A 22,840-nucleotide genomic window follows, 5' to 3' on the forward strand; every position below is an offset into this window, starting at 1 on the left:
TAATATATAATCAATCAATAATAAAATAGAACAATTATAACAATATACTGTAATAAAAGTTATGTGAACATGGTCTCTTGAAATATTTTATTGTACTGTACTCCCTCTTCTTAACAATGACTTGAGATGATAAAATGCCTCTGTGATGAGATGAAGTGAGGTAAAGGATGAAGGCCTGACGTCAGGTTAGGCTACTGTTGACCACCTGACAATACCTCAGAAGAAGGATCATCTGCTTCTAGACTGTGGTTGGCCACAAGTAACTGAAACCAGATAAAGGAGAACTACTATATATTTTGGATATTAACCTTTTACAGATAAATGGTTTATAAATATTTTCTTTCTCTCTCTTTCTTTCTTTCTTTCTTTCTTTCTTTTTTTTTTTTTTAAGTTTTAAGCACTTTTTTTTAAGTGCTGTGAGCTCAGAGTCTGATGTGGGGCTGGATCCCACTAACTGTGAGATCATGACCTGAACCAAAATCAAGAGTCAGATGCTCAGTAGACTGAACCACCCAGGGTGCCCTGGTTTACAAATATTTTCTATTCCATGGGTTTTTAAAATTTTGTTGATTTTCTTTTGCTGTGCCAAAGCTTTTTAGTTTGATATAGTCTCATTTATGTTTGCTTTTATTGCCCCCCCCCTTTTTTTTTCTTTTTTCTTTTTTGGTGTCATATACAGAAAACCCATTGCCCTCAAGACCAAGGTCAAGGAGCTTTTCCCCTATGCTTTCTTCTAGGAGTTTTATGGCTTAAGTCTTATATTTGAGTCTTTGATCCACTTAATTCATATAAAATTTGTGAGTGATATAAAATAGGGGTATAGTTCCTTTTACATGTGATTACCCAGTTTTCCCAACACCATTTATTGGAGACTGTATTCTTTCCCCATTGAGTGTTTTTGGCTCCTTTGTCAAATATTAGTTGGCTGTATATATAACTATTTATGTCTGGGCTCTCAGTTCTTTTCCATTGGTTTCTGTGTCAGTTTTTATGCAAGTACCATACTGTTTTGGTTTTGACTTTGTAATATAGTTTGAAATCAAGAAGTGTGATGCCTCCATCTTTGTTCTTCTTTCTCAAGATTGCTTTGGCTAATTGGGGTTAGTTGTGTTTCTAAATACTAACAATGAGATATCTGAAAAAGGAATAAAATAATTCAATTTATAGTATCATCGAAAGCAAGAAAATACTTAGGAATAAGTTTAACCAAGGACATGAAAGAGCTATACACTGAAAATTATATATAAGACATTGGTGAAAGAAATTAAAGACACAAATAAATGGAAAAATATCCTGTGTTCATGGATTAATATTGTTAAGATGTCCATATTTCTCCAGACCATCTGTAGATTCAGTGCAATCCCTATCAAAATCCCAGTGGCACATTTCATAGAAATAGAACAAAATCTCAGTATTTGTATGGAACCATGATAATTTAAATGATTTTTTTAAGTTTATTTTGAGAGAGTGTGTGCGCACACGTGCATGTGTGCTTGTGAGTGGGGGAGGGGCAGAGAAAGAGGGAGACAGAGAATCCCAAGCAGGCTCTGCACTGTCAGCACAGAGCCCAGCATGGGGCTTGAACTCCTGTACTGTGAGATCATGACTTGAGTCAAAATCAAGAGTCAGACGCTTAACCAACTGAGCCACCTAGGCGGCCCTATGATATTTTTAAATGAATAAGTCACAGGAATAAAAGGCACAGGATAAGGAATGCAATCAGTGATACTCTAATAACAATGGAATGGGACAGCTGCTAGCTATCCTTGTGAACATAACAATGTATAAAATTGTCAAATAACTAAGTTGTACATCTGAAACTAATGTAAATTGTCAACTATACTAAAAAAGTGTGTGTGTGTGTGTGTATATATATATATATATATATATATATATATATATATATAGTCTTTATTTTTTGGTCTCATTTAATGTCAGAACTCTTTTGCGTAGCATTAGTCTGGACCCTGCTCACTATTTTGACCTAATCTCTAAGCACCCCCACTCCCATCCTGCTGGTCAGTGCCTTTTGGGTACTTACATTCCCTCCACACACAGCACACATTGACATCCTCATATATCTGTTTGTGCTTTTTTGTTGACTGCCAGACTCCTGGTTGTCTATCAAGGCTAGATCAGACATCTTTTTTTCTATAGTTGTCCCTGATATCCCCCCAATAAATAGGATTAAATTCTTCTTTATTTCATTTCTATAGTGCTTCATCCATTGTTATTTTCTAACATTTTTTAAAAAATTTTTTTAATGTTTTATTTATTTTGAGACAGAGAGAGACAGAGCATGAGCAGGGGAGGGGCAGAGAGAGAGGAGACACAGAATCCTAAACAGGCTCCAGGCTCTGAACCATCAGCCCAGAGCCCAACGCGGGGCTCGAACTCACGACCCATGAGATCATGACCTGAGCCGCAGTCGGACGCTCAACCGACTGAGCCACCCAGGCGCCCCTCTAACATTTATCTTTTAAGAGTGAGTTACTTATTGGTCCCTCTAGCTATGCCGTGAGGTCCTTGAGAGTTGGAACCTTGCCTTTCTTATTTTTGTATGCCTGAGGCATACTTTTAGTCACATGATGGAGGTGCTCAGTGTTTGGTAAAGGATGATATTTTTTGAATGCTGATGAGTTGGGTAAGTGAAAGGATCTATTAGTAGGAGCAGCAGAGAGGAGTGTGGAATTTGAGGTGCTTGGTTGAAGAATGAGAGAGGGCAGTTACAGATAGAAAGGCCACAAAGGTGGGCAAGGGTGGAAGGAAGGGAGAGGTAATGTAGACAAGTAGGGCAGGGCAGGCAACCTTCTGGTGAGGAGTAAAACCTCTTGCCATATTTTAGGTGGGGAAGGAACAGTTTGAATCAATGAAAAAGGAGTGATGGCTTTATTCACTTTCCTACTTGTGCTTCTCTGGGGTTCAAGGTGGGTTTAGTACAACATCTTAATTTAGGACTGTCAGGCTCTCAATACCTCTTTGCAAACAGAGCTACAAATTACATTCAGTGTTGTTTTCTGCTTTCCTTATTTTTATGTGTTTTTTGGTCTTTCAAAAAAGACTTTTTTTTTTTTTTTTAATATTCTTAAATGCTTCCCCCCCCCTTCTTTTAGGAAGAAGAAATTACCTGATTCTTTTTCACTCCATGGGTCAGTTATGCGACATTCACTTTTGAAGGGAATTTCTGCGCAGATAGTGTCTGCAGCTGTAAGTATTTTGTTCTCTTTCCCAGCTTTGTAACCTGCAATGGCATAATGAAGCAGGAATGAGCATAAAACAAAGCACAGCACTTCTCTTGGCCCGAGGCTTAAAAAAAATAGAATCTGGCTTTCATGGGTTTTGTGTGATTGTTTTTGACTCATAAGACATGGCTATACATCTTGACATAGAAATTAGTGCAGCCATGAAATAAAGGTCTGCTCAGAGTCTCTGGTGTGCCTAAATGAAATATGGCAGCAAGCCTAAAAGGAACACTATCTGCCTTTTCTTTAAATTCCTTTTCAGTTTAGTTGCCATCTTGTGTATTTGGTTGAGTTAGAGTGCTCATTTTTTTTTTTTTTTTTTTAGTCTTTTCATATGGAGAAATGATTGATCAGAATCTTTTACAACTGAGTGATTTTTTTTTTTTGTAATTCACAAAACTCTTTTCATGTACCTTATTTTATTTACTCTTACAACTTTGAAAGTAAGGAAAGCCATATCCTGTTTTACAAATGAGAAGAGAGACTCAGAAAGGTGATCTATTAACTTGTCTTACATCATTGAGTTTGGAGATAGCAGAATAATTACTCAAAATTGGGGTTTCTGGCTCCAACTGTAGTGCTGCTTTGTTGTGAAATGGGGGTGGAATTGGTGATTGTGGCCAGAGTATAATGGTTAGAACAGAGTATCTGCGGTCTTTTTTGAACATTTTTTACAGCACTGATTTCATGCAAAAATATTTAATAGACCATCAAGACAATAGATGATGATTCTGGTAGGCTTTATCAAATTTTTCTTTGATCTCAGAGCCTATAATTTTATGTAGTCTTTCAATTTTAGTTTTCTGAATTCATTGTATAGATCTTATGTATAATGATGATGATGATGGCGACCACAGTGACATATTTATGTCCCAGGAACTTTGACTTTTTTAATGTTTTTATGGAGTTTAATTGGTATTTTGCAAATTCAGTTTCGACAAAATTTTGATTTCCCAAAAGGGTAAGAAGAGATTGATACAGGAGTAGCATCACAACATCATAACTGCATTGCAATTGTCATATTTATCAGAGAAAGCTCGTATAAAAACCAAACCAAACAAACAAAAAAAGAAAAAATAAGAGAAAGTGTCCTCTGTGGGCAGTTGGTATACCCCGACCCAGCTTATATATCATGAAGTCAATTTAAATAGATAGTCAAGCAATGGAGGAAACCTGGGCAATTGTCCTTCCTCTTTTAGGTGGAGAGTAACTCATATTTGCTAGAATGGGAACCACCTGTTGAGGATTACATTTCCATGACGTTTTCTGAATTTAATCCTTATGTAGGTGATGAAATTCATTCCTTTCAAGATCAAGATGAACCAGAACAGTCATTTGACCCACCTGTGCAGTTTTAAAAATATTTTGAATAATGGAGACTGAACTAAAACTCAGACGCTGAACATTGATTAGATAAATCTGTTATTTAAAAGGGTTTCTTCTCCCTCTTGAAGAGGAGGGAAAAATTCTAATAAATCCCAGAGTGTTTGCATTCTGTTCTTATTTCATTGCTATGGCTGAGCTCCTTTGGTCTTTTAAAGTGAAAACTGCTTTTCCTATGACAGTCTTCATACTCTGCCTTCCTAATTTTGGATTACCAGCTCAATTTAAATTGTATGCTTTTCTGTGATGTTCGGTGTGTTAACATGTAAAGCTAGTTTTATTTTTGGGCATCTCTCCTGAATAGTTGTTCAATGATGCCTTCAGCCATGTGGATAGTGGTGTTATTAGGGCTGCCTGGGGCCTTGTTCACAATGGCTTTGTCGTCCATACGCATAGAGAACAGTTAGGAGAGATGGAATTTTTGGAATTGTGAACTTCTGATTCACAAATGAAAGTAATATGACAGATGACTGTATTTTAAATTTGTTTAGACTAATTTCAAAGGGTATTTATCACTTTTATGATTGCCTAAGGTAGTAGAGAGGCCTTAGCACAGTGTTTTTTCCGAAATGCGTCCGTTGTGTAAGAATCTCCTGGTACTGATTGAAATGCAGATTCCTGAGCACCCAAACGTGCTTAATTGGAATCTTAGTAGTATAGCATAGGAAATCTGCGTTTTAACAGTATAACGGGAATCAGTATCTTAGGTGATTTCAAGGTAGCCTGGCTTTTGAGAATCATTACCCTAAGATGTTGCCACACCAGTACTACAACTCTGTAATCTCTAGTGCTTCCCATATGTCTGTTTCTTTGGCTTAAAAATTTTTTTTAATTTATTTTGAGAGAGACAGAGCTAGTGGGGGAGTGACAGAGAATCTCAAGCAGGCTTATGCTTGCTTCGGCAGCACATATACCAAGCAGGCTCTACACCGTCAGCACAGAACTTGATGCAAGGTTCGAACCCAAGAACTGTGAGATCATGACCTGAGCCAAAACCAAGAATTGGACACTTAACTGACTGAGCCACGCAGGCACCCCTGGTTTTTTGGCTTTTAAAGGAAGCTGACTTCTCATTTCATTATTCAGGTTCCATTTTGAATATAGTATGCTTTTTATCTGCTCTTTCATTCTTTTTCCCTATCCAGGACACAAATCAGTCATTCGTCAGATATTTATTGTATGCATCTTAATTGTCAAGCATGTTAGGTGTACTTTACATACACATATCCATACAGAGTGGGGTATATCCTCCATCCAGAACATTGAACATAGCAGCCTTGTGATTGTTCTTCCTCATACTCCCATGCACTAGAGTAAGTTTCTTGAGTTAGTTCCCAGGACACTCTGTAAAGTTGGATAAAATTGATTCTGCCTTCTGAGAGATTATAATAACTAATTGACCACATTGACAGGGACAGACATAGAAAAGAACTATAGAAATGATATAAAGAGCCAGGTCTGGGAACTGGAAACTCTGAGTTTGAGACATACTTTTCTATCACTTCTTGAATAATCTTGGGCAAGTCAGGTACACTTTTTAGAACTTCTGTTTTCTTAGTCTGGAAAATCAGAATAATACATGTTTTATCTATCTCTTGCAGATTGAGAGTCAATAGTGTAATACATCTACATGAAAGCTCTTTGCTACTATGGTGCTAATTATTGTAAGCTCTTACTATTTAAAGCTATAGAAGCATTAAATAGATAACTGGACATTTATATGATACTTTACATATAATTTGTACCTCAGGACAAATTATTGAGGTACATAGGGCATTATTTGCTATTTCCTTTAACAGATGAGGAGGCTAATACCCAGAAGGTTAGGTGACTTTCCCTAGGTCATAGAGTTACTGGTATGGAGCTGGGACCAGCACTTAATTTTTAATTTTCTGATGCTCGCTTGAACTGACTGAATACACCCAGCTTGGGTTTTATTGAAGGATTATTAGATAATTTGCTGGATAGGAAGCTTAGAGAAAGAATATCTGTAGCATGTTTCCCTTTTCTAAAATCTTTATGTACTCCTGTCATTGTAACCTGTACTACTTAGAGTGTATCCATGTTATTGAAAATAGGACTTCTTTCCTCTCTCTCTCCTTACGTTTTCATTTATAATCATGCCTTTCTTAAAGCATTTGTTACCATTAGTAAAATAAAATGATCCACTTTCATGCTCTTTATATTTTCTTGGTCTGTACAACTTTTGTGGTTTCTCTTAGTTGGGGGCAAAAATGAGGATCCCATCTCTTATCTGAATTGATTTGGATTAAAGTTTATGTAAAGAGAGGGGCTTATATCATTTTCTGTTTAAAAATGAGAGTATGTTTTCAAATACTTTTTTATTTCACTTAGGACAAAGTTGATGCTGGCTTGCCTACAGCAATTGTAAGTACACTTTAATCCTTTAAAGGTAAGCATTCTATTTCATTGGGTTTTCTTAGATTTATTCTTCTAATGTTCAGAGTTATTGCATAAATTATTATGATAATAAATCGTAAGTCATTTACTGCCAGTAATCAGGTTTAACATTTTTCCATATTGAATGTTCTCTTTCTAGTGTATTGTTATTCTTCCATATAATGGAATAATGGTTAGCCTTTTCCAGGTTTATTTATATGTGGTCCTCCCATGCCCAAGTAAATTTGCTCCCTCTGTGATTTGGCCTCCCTTTGGTTACAAGGGAGTGGAACACAGCATTTGGTGAAATCACTTTGTGGTAAATAGTACATTTAATAGTTCTGAACTCCATTGCCAGGCCTGCCAAATAGTAAATCTGTGGTGCGATTATAGAGAACCGGGGATATTGAAAGCACACTAGTGCCCTCTTTTCTTGAATACTTCCAGCTGCCTCCTGTAGCTTTCTTATTAGTTAGTTAATCGGTGAGGAAGTGGGCTGAAATTTGAATATTTCTGGTGCCTTTTAGCTCCTGTGAATAAACTGAAGGGCTTTATCAACCCCTTTCCCACACCTCATAGCTGGCTCTTGGTTGGGTAGCATAAGTGCCTCCTACTTTGTCTGGACCTCTGAGTTTTTTTTTTTTTTTTTTAAATTGCTTTAGAATAGAAGTGGTGTGTTTTTGCCTATAATGTTGAACATATGATATTTTGATATTGTTACCCTTAGAGTAAATTTAGAGGGATTCCCAGAAATAAAAGGTCCTGAGTTTCATTTCCCCTTTTGCCTCCTAGATGAAATTCTCCTTATTTATAATAGTTGGTATGTCATCTGGTGCCTAGAGGAAAGAAAACCAACAAATTCAACTCGCATTGTTTCAAGATCCTCGATGTAATATATCAAAACATAATCTTCCCTTTTGTTCTCAGGCAGTGTCCAGTCTGATAGCAGTGGGTACATCTCATGGATTGGCTTTAATATTTGGTAAATTTTCTAAGTACTTTCTTTATTGTGAATCCTTTTATATTTTATATCTTTTAATAACAGTTTAATTGTAAACTTTATATTCTTGTAAAAAAAAAAACAAAAACAAAAACAGGAAGACTTGAAAAGTAGCAGTCAGTAGTTTTATAGTTAAAATTACTTGACCCAAGTTCATTTTGTTGCTCATTGCAAGTTGATTTTCTTCTTTAAGAATTTATAAGTTATCATATCCTATCTTTTGATTCTACGGACCTAGACAGAAAGAATATAAAGTTGAAAGGGACCTTGGGTTGTCATCTTGTCTGCCTCAGTTTGTGGTGGTGGTGATTTTTGATTCTAAATCATGTCCTAGCAGATCTTCAGGAAAAGAGATTCACAGGCTTTCCTAGTAACTCAAACTGACAATAAGTTCTTTTTCATTTACATTGTAAATTCCTCTAAATTGAAAATTTTCTAGCCCATAATCACATGTGTTTGTTGGTTGAGAATATAACATTCATTCATTTGTATGTTAGATGATAGTCTTAAGTATTTTCTCTTTCTTTTTCTACCTGAGACGAAATAACCCTAGTTTCATTACTCTTTGCTTTTGAATTTAGTACAATGAGCAGTACATTTTCTTCTGGTTTTTTTTTTTTAATTTAAAAACTGTTAGATAATATTTGTGTGGCAGTTTTAATTGTTCTCTTCTGAATCTTAAGTCTTTTGCATCTCTCCTAAATGGAATTCCCAATAACACTGTATTTTATTAAGGAATCTACAGGATTTGTAGAAGGATCACTTGGGAATACTTTAATAACAGTACTGCAATTTGATCTCTGTGGGGCTTACATCATTATTTACCGTATGAATGAAAAACTGGTTATTTTCCCTTGTTTTTGAGCAGTTTTTGAATTCCTACTTATAAATATTGAATTCCTATTCATAACAATTTGAATTCCTGTTTACAAATAATCTAAATTATGCGATTTTTCAAAGGTGATTGATTTAAATAGAGCTTTATTGTTTGGAGGTAGGAAGAATGGACACAAAAATATAATTCTTTTGAGAGTACTTTAGAATTGATTCTTTCAATAAATTTTTTTCTTATTTTATAATTGATCCGTGTTTATAGTAGAAAATTGAGATGAGCAAAAGATTAAAGATATAAAATAGCAGATTCCAGCATCCTGGAATAATCCCTGACATTTCTATATGGCTCTTTAATCTTTTATTTTGTACATGTGTGTGTATATGTACACATCTAAAATGGAATCATGTGAATTTGTAACCTGCTTTTTGTTATAATGAACATCTTTCCATGTAATTATATATTCATCTCTAACATCATCTCTAATGGCTACACAGTATTCTTTTAAATGGACTCACCACAATTTACTTAACCATTTCCTACTATAGGTTGTTTCTAAACAAACAGTATAGCAATGAACATCTTTGTAACTGCATTTTTGTGCACCTGATTACTTCTTTAGGACAAATTCTTAAAAGTAGAATTACTTAACGTCAGAACATTTTATTTTTTTTTTATTTTTTCCAGGTTTTATACATTTAATGAATGAATGAATGAATGAATGAATTAGGGTATGAACATTTTAAACACTTGTGATATAGCCTGATTGCTTCTGGGAAGTTTTAGCCACCTGCTGTCCTATCAGGTGTAAGAATGCTTATTTTCCTTTGGGAGCAGAATTGGTGTTAGATCAAAAGAATTTGGGGAAAGGATCTTACTTTTTAGGTCAGTCCTCTTTTACATGAGGTGGGTGAGAACCAGAGAGGTTAAGAGATTTGTACAGAGCCAAGTTCAGAATTAAGAAACACTGAATCCTACATCAGTGCATTTTCACCATTCTCAGCAAGTCTGTCCTGAGAGAAAAGGAGGCAAATTCCAAGATATATGAAGAAAAGAATAGAAGAACTAAGATGAATGAGGATCGAGTATAATGTGTATGTTTGTCTGTCAGCAGAATGCAAGTTGATTTTTTTTGTTCTTGCTTACTAATGCTCACTTTTCCTCAACTCTGTCTGCTTTGACATCCCTTCCTTACCACAAAGTTATAGGAATATGTGTCTGTTTATAAGCAAACCCATGTAAAGCTACTGCGACAAATTAAAATGAATACTTTAAAAACCAACAGAAGAGTATGTAATGTCTTTTGCTACTGTCTCCTTAATTTCCTTGGGCCTGCTTCTTAATTTTTTTAGGTCTCAACAGCTTTCTTTCTTTTTTAAAAATTTTTTTAATGTTTATTTATTTTTGAGAGAGAGAGAGTCAGAACTCGAGCAGGGGAGGGTCAGAGAGAAAGGGAGACACAGAATCCGAAGCAGGCTCCAGGCTCTGAGCTGTCAGCACAGAGACCGACACGGGGCTGGAACTCGGGAACCATGAGATCATGACCTGAGCTGAAGTCGGACACTTAACTGACTGAGCCACCCAGGCGCCCCTCAACAGCTTTCTTGTAGATATGATGAAACAGTAATCTTTCTCTACAGTCTCATGCAAGAGAAAGTATGCCGAAGTGAATATTTCGAGAAAGGATGATAATATTCTGGTTATGCTTTGGGGTTTTAAGCATGCAGTTATTAACTTTTTGTCATTATTTTTGTAGAATCAGATTATTTGGACAGTGAGTTTTAACAAATGGATTGAAACTCATTTTAATGGCAGTAACAAATGTCAGAATAATGATATTATGAAGTGTCTAGATTAGAGGTCGGGTTAAATCTGGTCTTGTTTAAATATCTTTGGTGATTGTAGGAAAAATGTAGCAGAAGAATTATGTTTGTTTTAAGTAACAATTTCTTTTTGGACTAGAGGTGGGTCATTAAAATAGTGATAATTATAAGCTTCTTAGAGGTGATGTATGTTGCCTATTCTTACGGACTGTAGGTATATGATATTTATTATATATCTTGGTTCTTATCTATTATACAGGATCTCAAAAATTCAAATCTTTGTAAAGATGTGTCTCTATTCCGGGGCTCTTAGTTTCCTATTTTGGGGGATTGTTAGTATACTTTCATAGATTATCTTTTTGAGGTTGTTTTTACTTCTACCAAACTTACTGGACTTTTTACTTCTACCAAACTTACTGGATTTACTTATTGTACTATAATTTGAATATTGTGCATTTTCTCTTTGCCATAACCAATATCTGAATGTAATCGTAAATCAGTTAATCACGTTTAGTATCATTCCCAGAAATAACTAAAGGTTGTCACTTATACTTTTGAAATTTTACCTGTCTTTTCTCTGAACTTTTGACTGATTTCTTGCTTTTCTCTTTCTTTTGATCTTTTCTCCATGGATTCAAAGGAAAAGGTATAGTAATTTTGGTTTGCATGAGTGACTGTTTTTCTTTTGACCTTTTTAGTGTTGAAAGAGAATGCTGTCAGTTACAGTTGGTGCCCTTTTATGAACTGCTTACTAAAAAAAATCCAGCTAACAAACTGGTTAAAGCAGGGATTTGTTAAAAATTATAAAGATATGTGTACCTTCAGTGTTTTAATTGAAAATATACAAATATTCATTTTCTCCTTAATCCTTTGATACAGTCCAAAGATTTTTCTTTGAGTTTGTATCTGCCAGTTGGAAGTCTGCGGCTCTTTTTTGGAATAACCTGCATTAGTAATGAGTCATATAAAATTTGCACTTTTACTTAAAAGAAAAAATGGTAAAAGCTTAGGCACCTGTGAATCAGTTGAGGAGTGATTACAGATTACAGATTTTTACAAAATCTGTAAAAATTACAGATTTTTACAAAACAACTCTTTAATCTTCTCCAGTTGTCTTGTCCACATCTTATTACGGGACAGATTTTCAAAGAAACACCTTTACCAAGTTTTTTTGTGAGCATTAATTTACTTTTCATGGAAACAACTTTTTTTTTGGTCACTGTATTTCATCAGTTAACGTATTGTTTAATTTTTTAAAATCCAGTAACATTACGGTGGTATGAGCAGGTTTATAAATGAACACTGCTAACTTATTTGTAAGCGTCATCATTCTAGATGATAGCCAGTTAGCCATGGGGTTTCTCTGTATCCTGGGCTTCTTTCTTTCAGTGAGCTTTCCAGAGGGGATGAGCACTCCCAATTCTGTGTGTTGGTTAGGTGGAGGACAGGTAAAGTGCTTCACCTGTTTTGTGATCATTGATGAAACATATTTTATAATACCTCTTCTCTTTTCTTTTGGTCTTAGAGAATATTTTAATATGCACAAAGGGTAAGAAAAGAGTAGAATTAAAGAATGATGAATGCTGGCAATAAGAGAGCTCTATACACACAATTAAACTTGATTTCTTCTAGGATCTAGTTATTTCCTTCTTTGAAGGTCTTTGGGAACTAGTTAAAACAAATTAGGGATGGAGAAATAGAGGATGGGGTCAATTTTGGTATATGGAAAGAGCAGAAATTCTCTTGAAGTATGTTCAGATTTAGATTTTATGGCTATTACAGACTTTATACATTACTTGTGGCTTTTCTTTGCTATTTAGCACGTTACTCTTAAGCCCAGAATATGCTGAGGAGATCTGCCCTAAGCAAAGTATACTTTGAAAGATATACTAATAAACAGATATAATTCATTGCAGTGTTTGTGATAACTAGACTTCACGTTGTCTTAATTGGCAAGCTATTATCATTCACAATAATTCCTTGCATTTGTACCATTTGATAGTTTTCACATTTTTCACAGGCATTTTCTTATTTAAACTCTGTGCCAACTCTGTGAAGTTTATGGGAAAACCGATAGTCTCATTTCATATTTCTTGCCTGGAGTTATTTGCTTTATAAGGACCCACTCAAGTTTTTTTGAAAACTAAGTTGAGAATGCCAACCAAATGTGATTTTATTTGGCTCTGTAAATGAAATTAGATGTACTGCTAATTTAATGGTTTCTCCCAACAATAGGCAAAGCAGACTTCGCGAATAGGGAAAAATAGAATTTTTCCTTAAAAATTAAGGTGATCAAGAGCCCCCCTGGGGGAGTGCAATATGGAGAGCTCTGATTTTCATCTCTTACTTCTGTCCAGATCCTTCTGTTCTTTCCATATAACTTTAGAATTCAAGTGTTTGGAAGAGGTTTTATGTTTATTTTTACCAAATACCTTTTCCCAGAAGTGTCCAGAATAATCTGGGATAAAGAATGTTTAGTTACCTCAGTAGAAGAAACCTCTCCCATGAGATTCTGGTTTCTTCTTTACACAGAAATTCTCCCTTTTCTGAATTTCATCTAAATTGCTTGATAGGTTTATTACTTTGGTACCACAAATATAGAATGTATAAAGACAGCAATATGAACTAATATCTTTGTGGAGTTAAAAACCAGGTTACATTTTATACACTATCTCCTCACTGCCATGCTTACCATATAAAGGAACATTATGAAGATAATGAATACGTTGTAAAAATCAAGGGAAAAAGTTGAGAATGCTTTCATTAACACAGTCCTGTGGGATGTAAACTTCATACATACTTCAGGAATGACCAAGTTTGATAATTTGGTCCCCTTTCTTAGCTGGTTTTTAGTACGCAGGATCCATAGTCAGGAAAGGAGAGTCCTGTTTGGGTTTTTTAATCTAGAAGTTTTTCTTTCCCTCTTTTTATTTCCTCTCTTAATGGTATGGTAATTCTTTATCGTTTTCCTTAATTTTATTCTTACTCTCCTTGAGTTATAAGAATACTTAAAATAGTCTAATGTGTGAACTTTGCTAAATCTGAAAGCAGTAGTATCTTTAAGTATTGGTGGATCAGAATGTGTACAGTTTGGATCTCAAAGCACAAAGGATCCCAGCAGGATGCTATTCAATCGCTTTTCTGTACCTGGAAGGCAGGTAGCCCAGACTTAAGGGGCTTCTTTGTGAGGCTGATAAGGAATGTTTGTCTTTGTCTGCCTTTCATTCCGTCTGTTGCCTACATGCAGGACCCAAATAGGGTATATATATATATAGAACACTGTTGCCTAACCATCCTGTCTTGACAGTTTGCAAAATAAGATACATGGATAATCCACTAACTGTAAAAGGCAGCCCTGACAAGATAAGATCATGGAAAACACTATTTTAGGCAGGCAGTTTCAGTAAAGTAAAATAAAATGAGGTGTCATGTTCAGAGTTGGGAAAACTGAATAAAGGACATTTTAATAATTTGCATCAAATTGGGAGAGAGAGGAAAAGAATTTAAGTAAAGAAAAAGTAAGGGGAAAAAATCAGTAATTATAATAATTCTAGATGTGGGTAAAGATAATGACTTTTTAAATACATAAGACCTTGTATATTTATGAATTTTATTCCTTTTTGAATATTCATCTTAAAAGGCTGAAATCTAAAATAATTTCAAGGGTGCCTGGCTGGCTCAGTCGGAAGAGCATGCAGCTCTTCAGTTCTGAGTTCAAGCCCCATGTTGGGTGTAGAGATTACTTAAATAAAAACTTTCAAAACATAAAAAAATAAGATGGTTTCAGAAAACACTGAATATTTTCTGTATGTCAGATATGATACATCCATTAATTGTGTCAGAGCTCCTTTGGTAGGTGAGGATTGCTATTTGCGCAGTTTAGGAACACAGAAAACTGTATAGTATTCACTTTGGACAAGCAAAAGGTCTACATGGTATTACTACCTAGATCTGAGAATGAGTATCTTTAGGGTCTTTCTGGTAATTAGTTTTACCCTTACAGACAGAAGATTTGCAAATGTGGAAGCTATTCAGATGATTGTCAGGTGCCTCTTGAGTGCAAGGCACCAGGCTTGGTATTCTGGGAATGTTAATTCACTCATGATCTTAGCCCTTAGAGAGAACATAGTCTAATAGCGGAAGTAAGACATACTTATCTCCAGAGAGTAGCATGTAAGTAGTTAAGGGAGGCACAAGCAATTGCCAAATGAGGTCATAGAACTCCATACTGTGCAAATATGGTGAGTTTTCCCCCCAAACAGTTAAAATTTGTAGATATGCCTTTTTTTTTTTTTTTTTTTTTTTTTTTTTTTGAGAGAATGAGCATGTGGGACCACAGGTGCGTGTGGGGAAGGGGGCAGAGGAAGAGGGAGAGAGAATCTTAAGCAGGTTCCACGCCAGTGTGGAGGCCCAGAGGGGGCTCGATCCCATGACCCTGGGATCAGACTTGAGCCGAAATCAAGAGTTGGACGCTTAACCAACAGAGCCACCCAGGCGCCCCTGTAGGTGTGACTTCGTAAATTTTTTATTTCATTGTTTTCAAGTAGGTACAATAATGAACTCTATACAAAATAAGCGTTGCCTATGAGAACATTAGAGGAATTTCTTTTAATTATTAAATAATAAATTTAAGTACCTCCTGGAGAAAATCAGAGGTGATTGAGGCAAGATCCTTGCCCTTAAGTAACTTAATTTAGTAGAGATTTGAATTATTTGCTTTTAGCATATCAAATGTTGGTGCTTGAAAAATAAGTAGTTTAAATGTTTACCCTGTAATTTTCTTTGCATTGTTAATTTCCTTAGGAAACCTTTTCTTCATGGGTAATATAAATGTAAATTTCAGCCAAATTCCAAATTAATAAATTTTGATATTTGAAATTTTAGAGCTACTTTAAAAGATGGTATTCTCTGTAACCTCGCATCCTGAAAACAGCAGGAAATACAATTGTAGAATGAGACAGATGAAAGATAGTTGGTTTGTTCAAAGACCTACAGATACTTATGGATTTTTTCACTTATTGTTAGCATGTTCTACATTATGCTTATTTGTAGATAACTGGTTTTTTATTCTTTTTTAAATTGTTTTAACATTTATTTATTATTGAGAGACAAATAGGCACAGAGCATGAACAGGGGAGGGGCCAAGAGATGGAGAGACAGAATCTGAAGCAGGCTCCAGGCTCTGAGCTGTCAGCACAGAGCCCAACATGGGCTCAAACTCACAAACTGCGAGATCATGACTTGAGCCGAAGTCGGATGCTTAACCGACTGAGCCATCCAGGCTCCCCTTTTCTTCATTCTTAGTGTCTAACTCAATGCCCAGCATCTAGTAGACACTCAGTAAATACATTAAAATGAATGTAGCTTCATCATATGGTTCTTGTGATTGTTGCTACCTCCCAAGTCTTTAAAAACAAGCTAATACTATATTTTTTTTCAATCTTCCATTTCTTTCACCTGATTTTATATGTTGTTTTTTAGATCAGAATCAAGCTTTGCGACTCTGTCTGGGGAACACTAGTGTTGGAGGTCAGTATGGAGCCATCTCTGCCCTCAGTATCAACAACGACTGCTCAAGACTTCTCTGTGGCTTTGCTAAGGGACAGGTAAACGTGAACTTTATTTTATCCATATTTACAAGTAAATAGCTTTTATAAACCAACCTGGCTGTGACACCAAAATTTACTTCCTTAGAGTAGTGTAGATAGTTGTTGCTGCTTTTTAAATATACTATATTCTGCTTTCTGTCTTCTCATCGCTGTGTTACTGGATAGCTCTTTGGGTATTGCTTTCTACTTACGAAACTAGCAGTAAGGTTTGGCCTTTCTCATCTTCTGACTTATACATCACTCGTTAGTTTGGCAGTAAGCCTTTCCTATAAGGTTTACCATTGCTAAAGAGATTGACTCATTAAAGAAGTTTTTTACTTGTCTCAGTATAAGAGCAATATTTGAAATCTGAAGGGAAAAGTAGGTTGGGCAGGATGAAGGGAAGATGAAGACAGAACAAAGGCCCTGTGCTTTAATGGATCTGCAATCTTCAATTATGTTTCAACTTCATAGTTCTTTGCCTGCAATGTTCATAGACCAGGGATGGATTATTTCAGCCAGAAGGCAGGATACTTAAGTCCAAAAAAGAGCAATAAATTGGTTTTTGAAGCATTTAGTTGTCTTGTAGATCACAATGTGGGATTTGGCCAGTGGAAAACTTCTAAGATCAATAACAGATGCTCATCCTCCAGGAACAGCAATATTGCATATTAAGGTAATATCTTTGCTTACTTTGTCTGATCATTTTAGTTATTATGCTTTTGAATGCATCTTTAAGCACACTTCTTTATAAACAGAATCCTTGAAAATGAAGTTTTTTTTTACTAGCCCAATGGGATGTTTTCCAGGTTAGAACTGAAGATGGGCTAGCCTATTGTATAGATGAGTAGCAGAAAGAGAACATTGATGTGATCCTGGACCACAGGTTGTCAGTAGACAGGCATTACCCTGCTGAAAACTCATGGGGAGATTTAAAAAGGTCTTTTTACCCACCAGCATTGCTCTGTGACACTTGGTTGAGAATTACCCGAGGTTCAAGGCACCAACTGTGAAAGAACCAAGGTTCGTGTTATGTTTAAAAATGCATCTGTTGGTTTATTTTCTTTCAGGCCTCTAAGGGAAAAGCATTAAGATTTGCATCTTGGGCTTTCTCCTTACAATCTGAAAAAAATAAACCAACCTAGGTAACAGATTTCATTTATAAATACAATGTGAACTTTGGATTTTGTATGCTGTCAAGCCCATGTTCAGAAGCATAAAAGGTAAAGGACTGTAACTGGGGAAGTCTAAAATCAGATCTTCTAGATTTTAATCATGTACACATTTGGTTGCTTAGCTGAGCAGACCTCTCTTATCCATACATATGCTTTTTAAAGTCTGTAAGCATCTGGAGTTTATGTGTCTGCATCTAGGTTAGTTACATAAAAGTCTTTTGTGACAGAGCAGCACTGAAGCATTTAGTAACAACGAAAACAACCAGACCAGTAAAAGTAGAATTTCTCCTCTTTCTTGACCTCCTTTCCTATGGTATGTGCCAACTTCTAAAATGTTATAGTTGTTTGTTTTTATGTCTTACATCCTTTAATAGATGAAGATTTTTGAAACTAGAATCTGTTTCTCATTTATTTTTGTGTTATGCATGGTAGCTGCTCAATAAATGTTTGCTTGAAGGAATAACTAATTGGTGGTGTTTGTAAAAGGATAGTCCATTTACAGCAAAAAGCAAAATCCTTGAGAGAAACAATAGGAAACAGAAGAGATACAGGCCGACAGGAAAGAGAGGAATACAGCCGAGGTGAAAAGCATAGAAGTCAGGAGTACCTGGCTCAGTTGGTTGAGCGTCCAACTCTTGATTTCAGCTCAGGTCATGATCTCACAATTTGTAACATTGAGTCCCACATCAGGCTCTGTGCTGGCAACATGGAGCCTGCTTGGGATTCTTTCTCTCCCTCTGTCTCTTTCCCTGTCCCATTCACACACGTAGGTGCACACGTGTTCTCCCCACCCCGTCTCTCAAAATAAACTTAAAAGCATAGAAGTAGTAGCCATTGTTTTGCTTGAGATTGGGCATTGCAGTAAGAAGTAGCAAGTGATGTATATGGTTGAATACTTCCTGGGTCTTGGATTGACAACGGCCATGTGTGCTTTAGTACTCTTACTCATTGTTCTCCAAACTTAACCCTGTGTACCATCAATAACAATTTGGGATTACATCCTTTATATATATATATATATATATATATATATATATATATATATATATATATATATATATAAATATATATATATAAATATATATATATAAATTTTTTTTAAGAAATAGTATGAATGTACTACTGTACTAATATTTAAGTACATTACAAAACACATACATATAAGTAGAAGACTAATAAAACTGCAAGTTCAACTGCTTTTCCTACATTCCAGGTATATACCTCCCACTCTGGCAGTTGCTCAGCTAGGAGAGTTGAGAGCACAGGTGTGGGTCTTCTTTGTTATGGTTGTGTGTGGGGTTGAGGAAAAATAATTTTACAGTAGCCTCCGGTACCTCAACTGTCCCTGACTAAGAGGATGAAGACATGTGCTTTGGGATGGCTTACCAACCTATGGGGTTAGGGAGACTAGTCACTATAAATGACTCAGGTTACTCACTTTTGTATCATACAGCATTCATATTTACCATACCTCATAAGCCCTTAAGGCTGTCATTGTGAACATTATTCGTTATTTTGGGTTTTCCAGAGTAGGTAATAATAACTGAAGTATACCCTGTCAAAGATCAGGTGGAAGCACATTTTTGGTAGAGTTACATAAAAAGTTCAACTATTGGGGTGCCTGGGTGGCGCAGTCGGTTAAGCCTCCGACTTCAGCCAGGTCACGATCTCGCGCTCCGTGAGTTCGAGCCCCGCGTCGGGCTCTGGGCTGATGGCTCAGAGCCTGGAGCCTGTTTCCCATTCTGTGTCTCCCTCTCTCTCTGCCCCTCCCCCATTCATGCTCTGTCTGTCTCTGTCCCCAAAAAAAATAAATAAACGTTGAAAAAAAAAAAAGTTCAACTATCTTAAATGGGTTAATTCTTCAGTTATATAGAAAACATATTCAAATTTATTTCCCAAAGATAGCAAATATCTTTCATTGTGTCTTTGTTCTTGGAAACTAGACAACTGCAAATGTATCCAGTGTATCCTATTCAGTTTAATAGCATGTTAGAAAAAGTTAACATTAAGAAACCAAGTGGAAAACTTTAGGGCTTATATGAGTCATAGTTGTTTTTTTTTTAATTTTTTTTTTTTTACATTTATTTATTTTTGAGAAACAGAGTGAGACAAAGCGTGAACGGGGGAGGGGCAGAGAGAGAGGAAGACACAGAATCTGAAGCAGGCTCCAGGCTCTGAGCAAGCAGTCAGCACAGAGCCTGATGCGGGGCTCAAACCCACAAACTGTGAGATCATGACCTGAGCTGAAGTCAGGCACTCATCCGACTGAGCCACCCAGGCGCCCTATGAGTCATAGTTTTTATTTTTCTTTTATCCTGATCGAAGGTGGTTTTACTTTTTTAAAGCCTCAGTTTTTTGAAGACAGTGAGTCATTTTTATTCTGAGTATTTAGGATGATGAGCTAAATCAAGTTTAGGTGATTTCAAATGCTATTGAATATGTTTGTTTTTAGATTTTTAAAATGTGAAAGTTTTTTCCCTTACCTTTTTGATACTTGACTGGTTGTTGAAAAATTTGTAAGAAATTAATTTCTTCTCTGTTTAGTTTACAGATGATCCAACTCTTGCAATTTGCAATGACAGCGGAGGCTCTGTTTTTGAATTGACATTTAAGTAAGAGACTAATGGACATTTGTTGAGAAATGAAATCAAAAGACTAACTCTGGTTTAATGACTTGAAGTTAAACATGAAGAGGTCTGGAAAACCCATGTGATTGAAAATAGGTTATGTCTGTATATTATCGTGACCTGGGAGGCATTTGGAGCTCCAGGCCTGGTGTTCCAAAATTCTATCTCAGTAGGTCTGAGTTGGGATGCTGAACTCTTCCCCAAGGAATTCATATGAGCTGTCAGGCTTAGGAAGCATAATTCTGGAGTATGTCACTAATTTTGGTTTAGGCTTCAGGTCTGGGTGATTATAACCCTAACAGACAGGTGTAGAAAGGTTTTTATTACCTTCGAATTGCCCTATTTCTCTTTAAGAGTAAAGACTGTTTGGATACATGGGAGAATAATTATAAGGCAGAAATTTAAAAAAGAAGTAGAACATGAAATTCAATGTGTACTGTGTTTCCATAAGTTTTCAGAGTAAGGATTATGTTTCTTATATTTCTTATACTTTCTAACACTGCTAAGCACAAGGTAATTGCTTACAAAGTACTGTTAATTCTGCTAATATTTGTTGAGCATCTCCTATGGGTGGACATTGTTCTAGGCACCAGACTTGCAGCTGTGAACCAGACAAGGTTGCTCCTCTGATAGAACTTACTTTCTAGTTGGGGCTGGGGTAGGGATACAGACAATAAATGAACACATAAATGAGGTAAGTTCAGATAGTTATGAGTGCTGTGAAGAGAATAAGACCAGTCAGCTTGCTGGAGTGCACCTGAAGATAATTCAGGAAGGTGACACTTGAGCAAACACCTGAATGATAATCTGGTCAACAAATGCAAAGAAGTGTTCTAGGCAGAGGGATGTATGTTCGAGCACAAAGGCTTGAAGCAAGCACAAATTTGGCTTGCTAGAACAATGGGAAGAAGGCAGTTGTGGCTGGAGCGTGACTTTGGCAGTAGTGGGAGAGCAGTGAAGGTAGGAGCCAGATCATACAGGAACTTTTAAAAAATTGTAAAGAGTTTGGATTTTATTTTATGTACAGCGGCCAGGCATTGGGCTGTTTTTAGGAGAAGAGTGATAAATCTGACTTCTACATTACAGAGATTGTGTTGCTGTCTTACGGAGTTAGATTGTTGGAGGCAAGAATAGGAGTTAGGAGGCTACTGTAATAGTCCATGCTTGAGATGGTAGTGTCTTGAATCTCATTACTAAATCAATTCTGAATGTTTTGGTTACATTTGCAGGAGAGTGATGGGAGTGAGAACGTGTGAATCTAGGTGTCTGTTCAGTGGTTCCAAGGGTGAAGTTTGCTGTATTGAGCCTCTTCATTCTAAGCCCGAGTTGAAAGATCATCCCATCACACAGTTTTCCTTATTGGCCATGGCATCCTTAACAAAGGTCAGTGTATTTAGAAGGTGAAACTCATAACTTTTAGAGGCTTTGAATACCCAAAATAGAAAATTATAAACATTAAAAATAAATTTTTCTTCTAAAGATACTGGTCATTGGATTGAAACCATCCTTGAAAGTGTGGATGACTTTTCCCTATGGACGGGTGAGTAAACCTCTCCATCTTATTAGCAAAAAGACCAATCCAGGAGGGGGAAAATGACTTGTATGTGGTGAATTCTGTGAGATTGTTAGAAAATGAGGTAGAATGGAAGTCACTGCTCCAAAGATCATTTGTCTGGACTTAACCTTCATGTGACCAAAGCAGCATAAACTGGTGACTAGAGTGGTGTTCTGGGATCATGAGACTTTTAATTTTCTACCTTTATTGTTTTAAGTTGTTCTCTCATAAACAGCTGCTGCTTTGCTACTGAACTACACATAGAGAACACCCCATCGTAAGATCTAGCATAAATTGCTACTACTTGTGCTTTCTTTGGCTTCTGCCTAGTATTTTACTTTGGGGGATGATACTTCCCAGAATCGATTATGAATACCCCAGTTTCCTTTTCTTTTCCTGCTTGGTTGTTTTCAGAGAGTTGTGATCTTCCAGTGTATATGTGAGGAGAGGTATTGATAGGATGAGATGGAGAACGATGGTACAGAGCCAAGACTAATTGCAAACCCAGTGCCGATACTGAGGGAGATCACTCTTCTGTTTGTTTGTTGGTACTCTGTATATCTCTGGGTCCCTGGCGAAGCAGATCTGCTCTTTCAGATGGTGCAGCTAGCTTAGATTTTTATTAACATTTCTTACCTAAGAAACCTAAGCTTCCCTGGCTAAGTGAGGTTTATCATGGTGGTATGTGTTTGCATCTTCCTAATGTCTTTTATCGTTTTTACCAATGTTAACATTTTCAAAAAAAGAAACAGAATTTTACATTGAACACCTGTATGCCTACTAGCTAAATTCTGTTATTAATAGCTTACTTTATTATATATTTAGCCATCTCTCTGTCCACCCATCACTTATTTTAAATGTATTTCCAACTAAATTGCAGAAGTAAACACTCTTTTGCCAAAATATGCAACATGCATTATTATGTTTAGCTAGAGTTGAATATTTGTTTCTCCTTTGGTGTAGAATTTACTTGCAATGGAACGCATACATCTTGAATATACATTTGCTGAACATTAACAAATATATATACTTTTGTAGCCCAAACCTCTGTCAAGATTAGCATCAACCCAGAAAGTACCCTCATGACACCTCCCAGTCAGTTCCTGCTTCACTGGAATTGTAATGAGAAATTGGGAGATATTTTATCAAGGAACAGTAGTCAGATGCTGTTTTTAATTAATTTTCTCTTTTTCTTGCTGTCTGTTAACTGTGATG

At 36.1% G+C, this 22,840-nt stretch overlaps 1 protein-coding gene across 2 annotated transcripts in view; it reads left to right on the forward strand.

Annotated features, from left to right (window-relative positions):
* VPS8 (VPS8 subunit of CORVET complex) overlaps window positions 1–22,840 on the forward strand; it is a 249,925-nt gene that overhangs the window by 20,509 nt on the left and 206,576 nt on the right. For both annotated transcript variants that reach the window (XM_047875159.1, XM_047875158.1), the window contains 8 exons: window positions 3,114–3,207; window positions 6,981–7,013; window positions 7,953–8,007; window positions 16,162–16,286; window positions 16,858–16,944; window positions 19,988–20,055; window positions 21,300–21,453; window positions 21,551–21,610. In XM_047875159.1, the coding sequence (XP_047731115.1) occupies window positions 3,114–3,207; window positions 6,981–7,013; window positions 7,953–8,007; window positions 16,162–16,286; window positions 16,858–16,944; window positions 19,988–20,055; window positions 21,300–21,453; window positions 21,551–21,610 (676 nt within the window). The remainder of the gene's footprint in view (window positions 1–3,113; window positions 3,208–6,980; window positions 7,014–7,952; window positions 8,008–16,161; window positions 16,287–16,857; window positions 16,945–19,987; window positions 20,056–21,299; window positions 21,454–21,550; window positions 21,611–22,840) is intronic.

This window comes from Prionailurus viverrinus, chromosome C2, assembly GCF_022837055.1.
Source record: "Prionailurus viverrinus isolate Anna chromosome C2, UM_Priviv_1.0, whole genome shotgun sequence".
Lineage (NCBI taxonomy): Eukaryota > Metazoa > Chordata > Mammalia > Carnivora > Felidae > Prionailurus > Prionailurus viverrinus.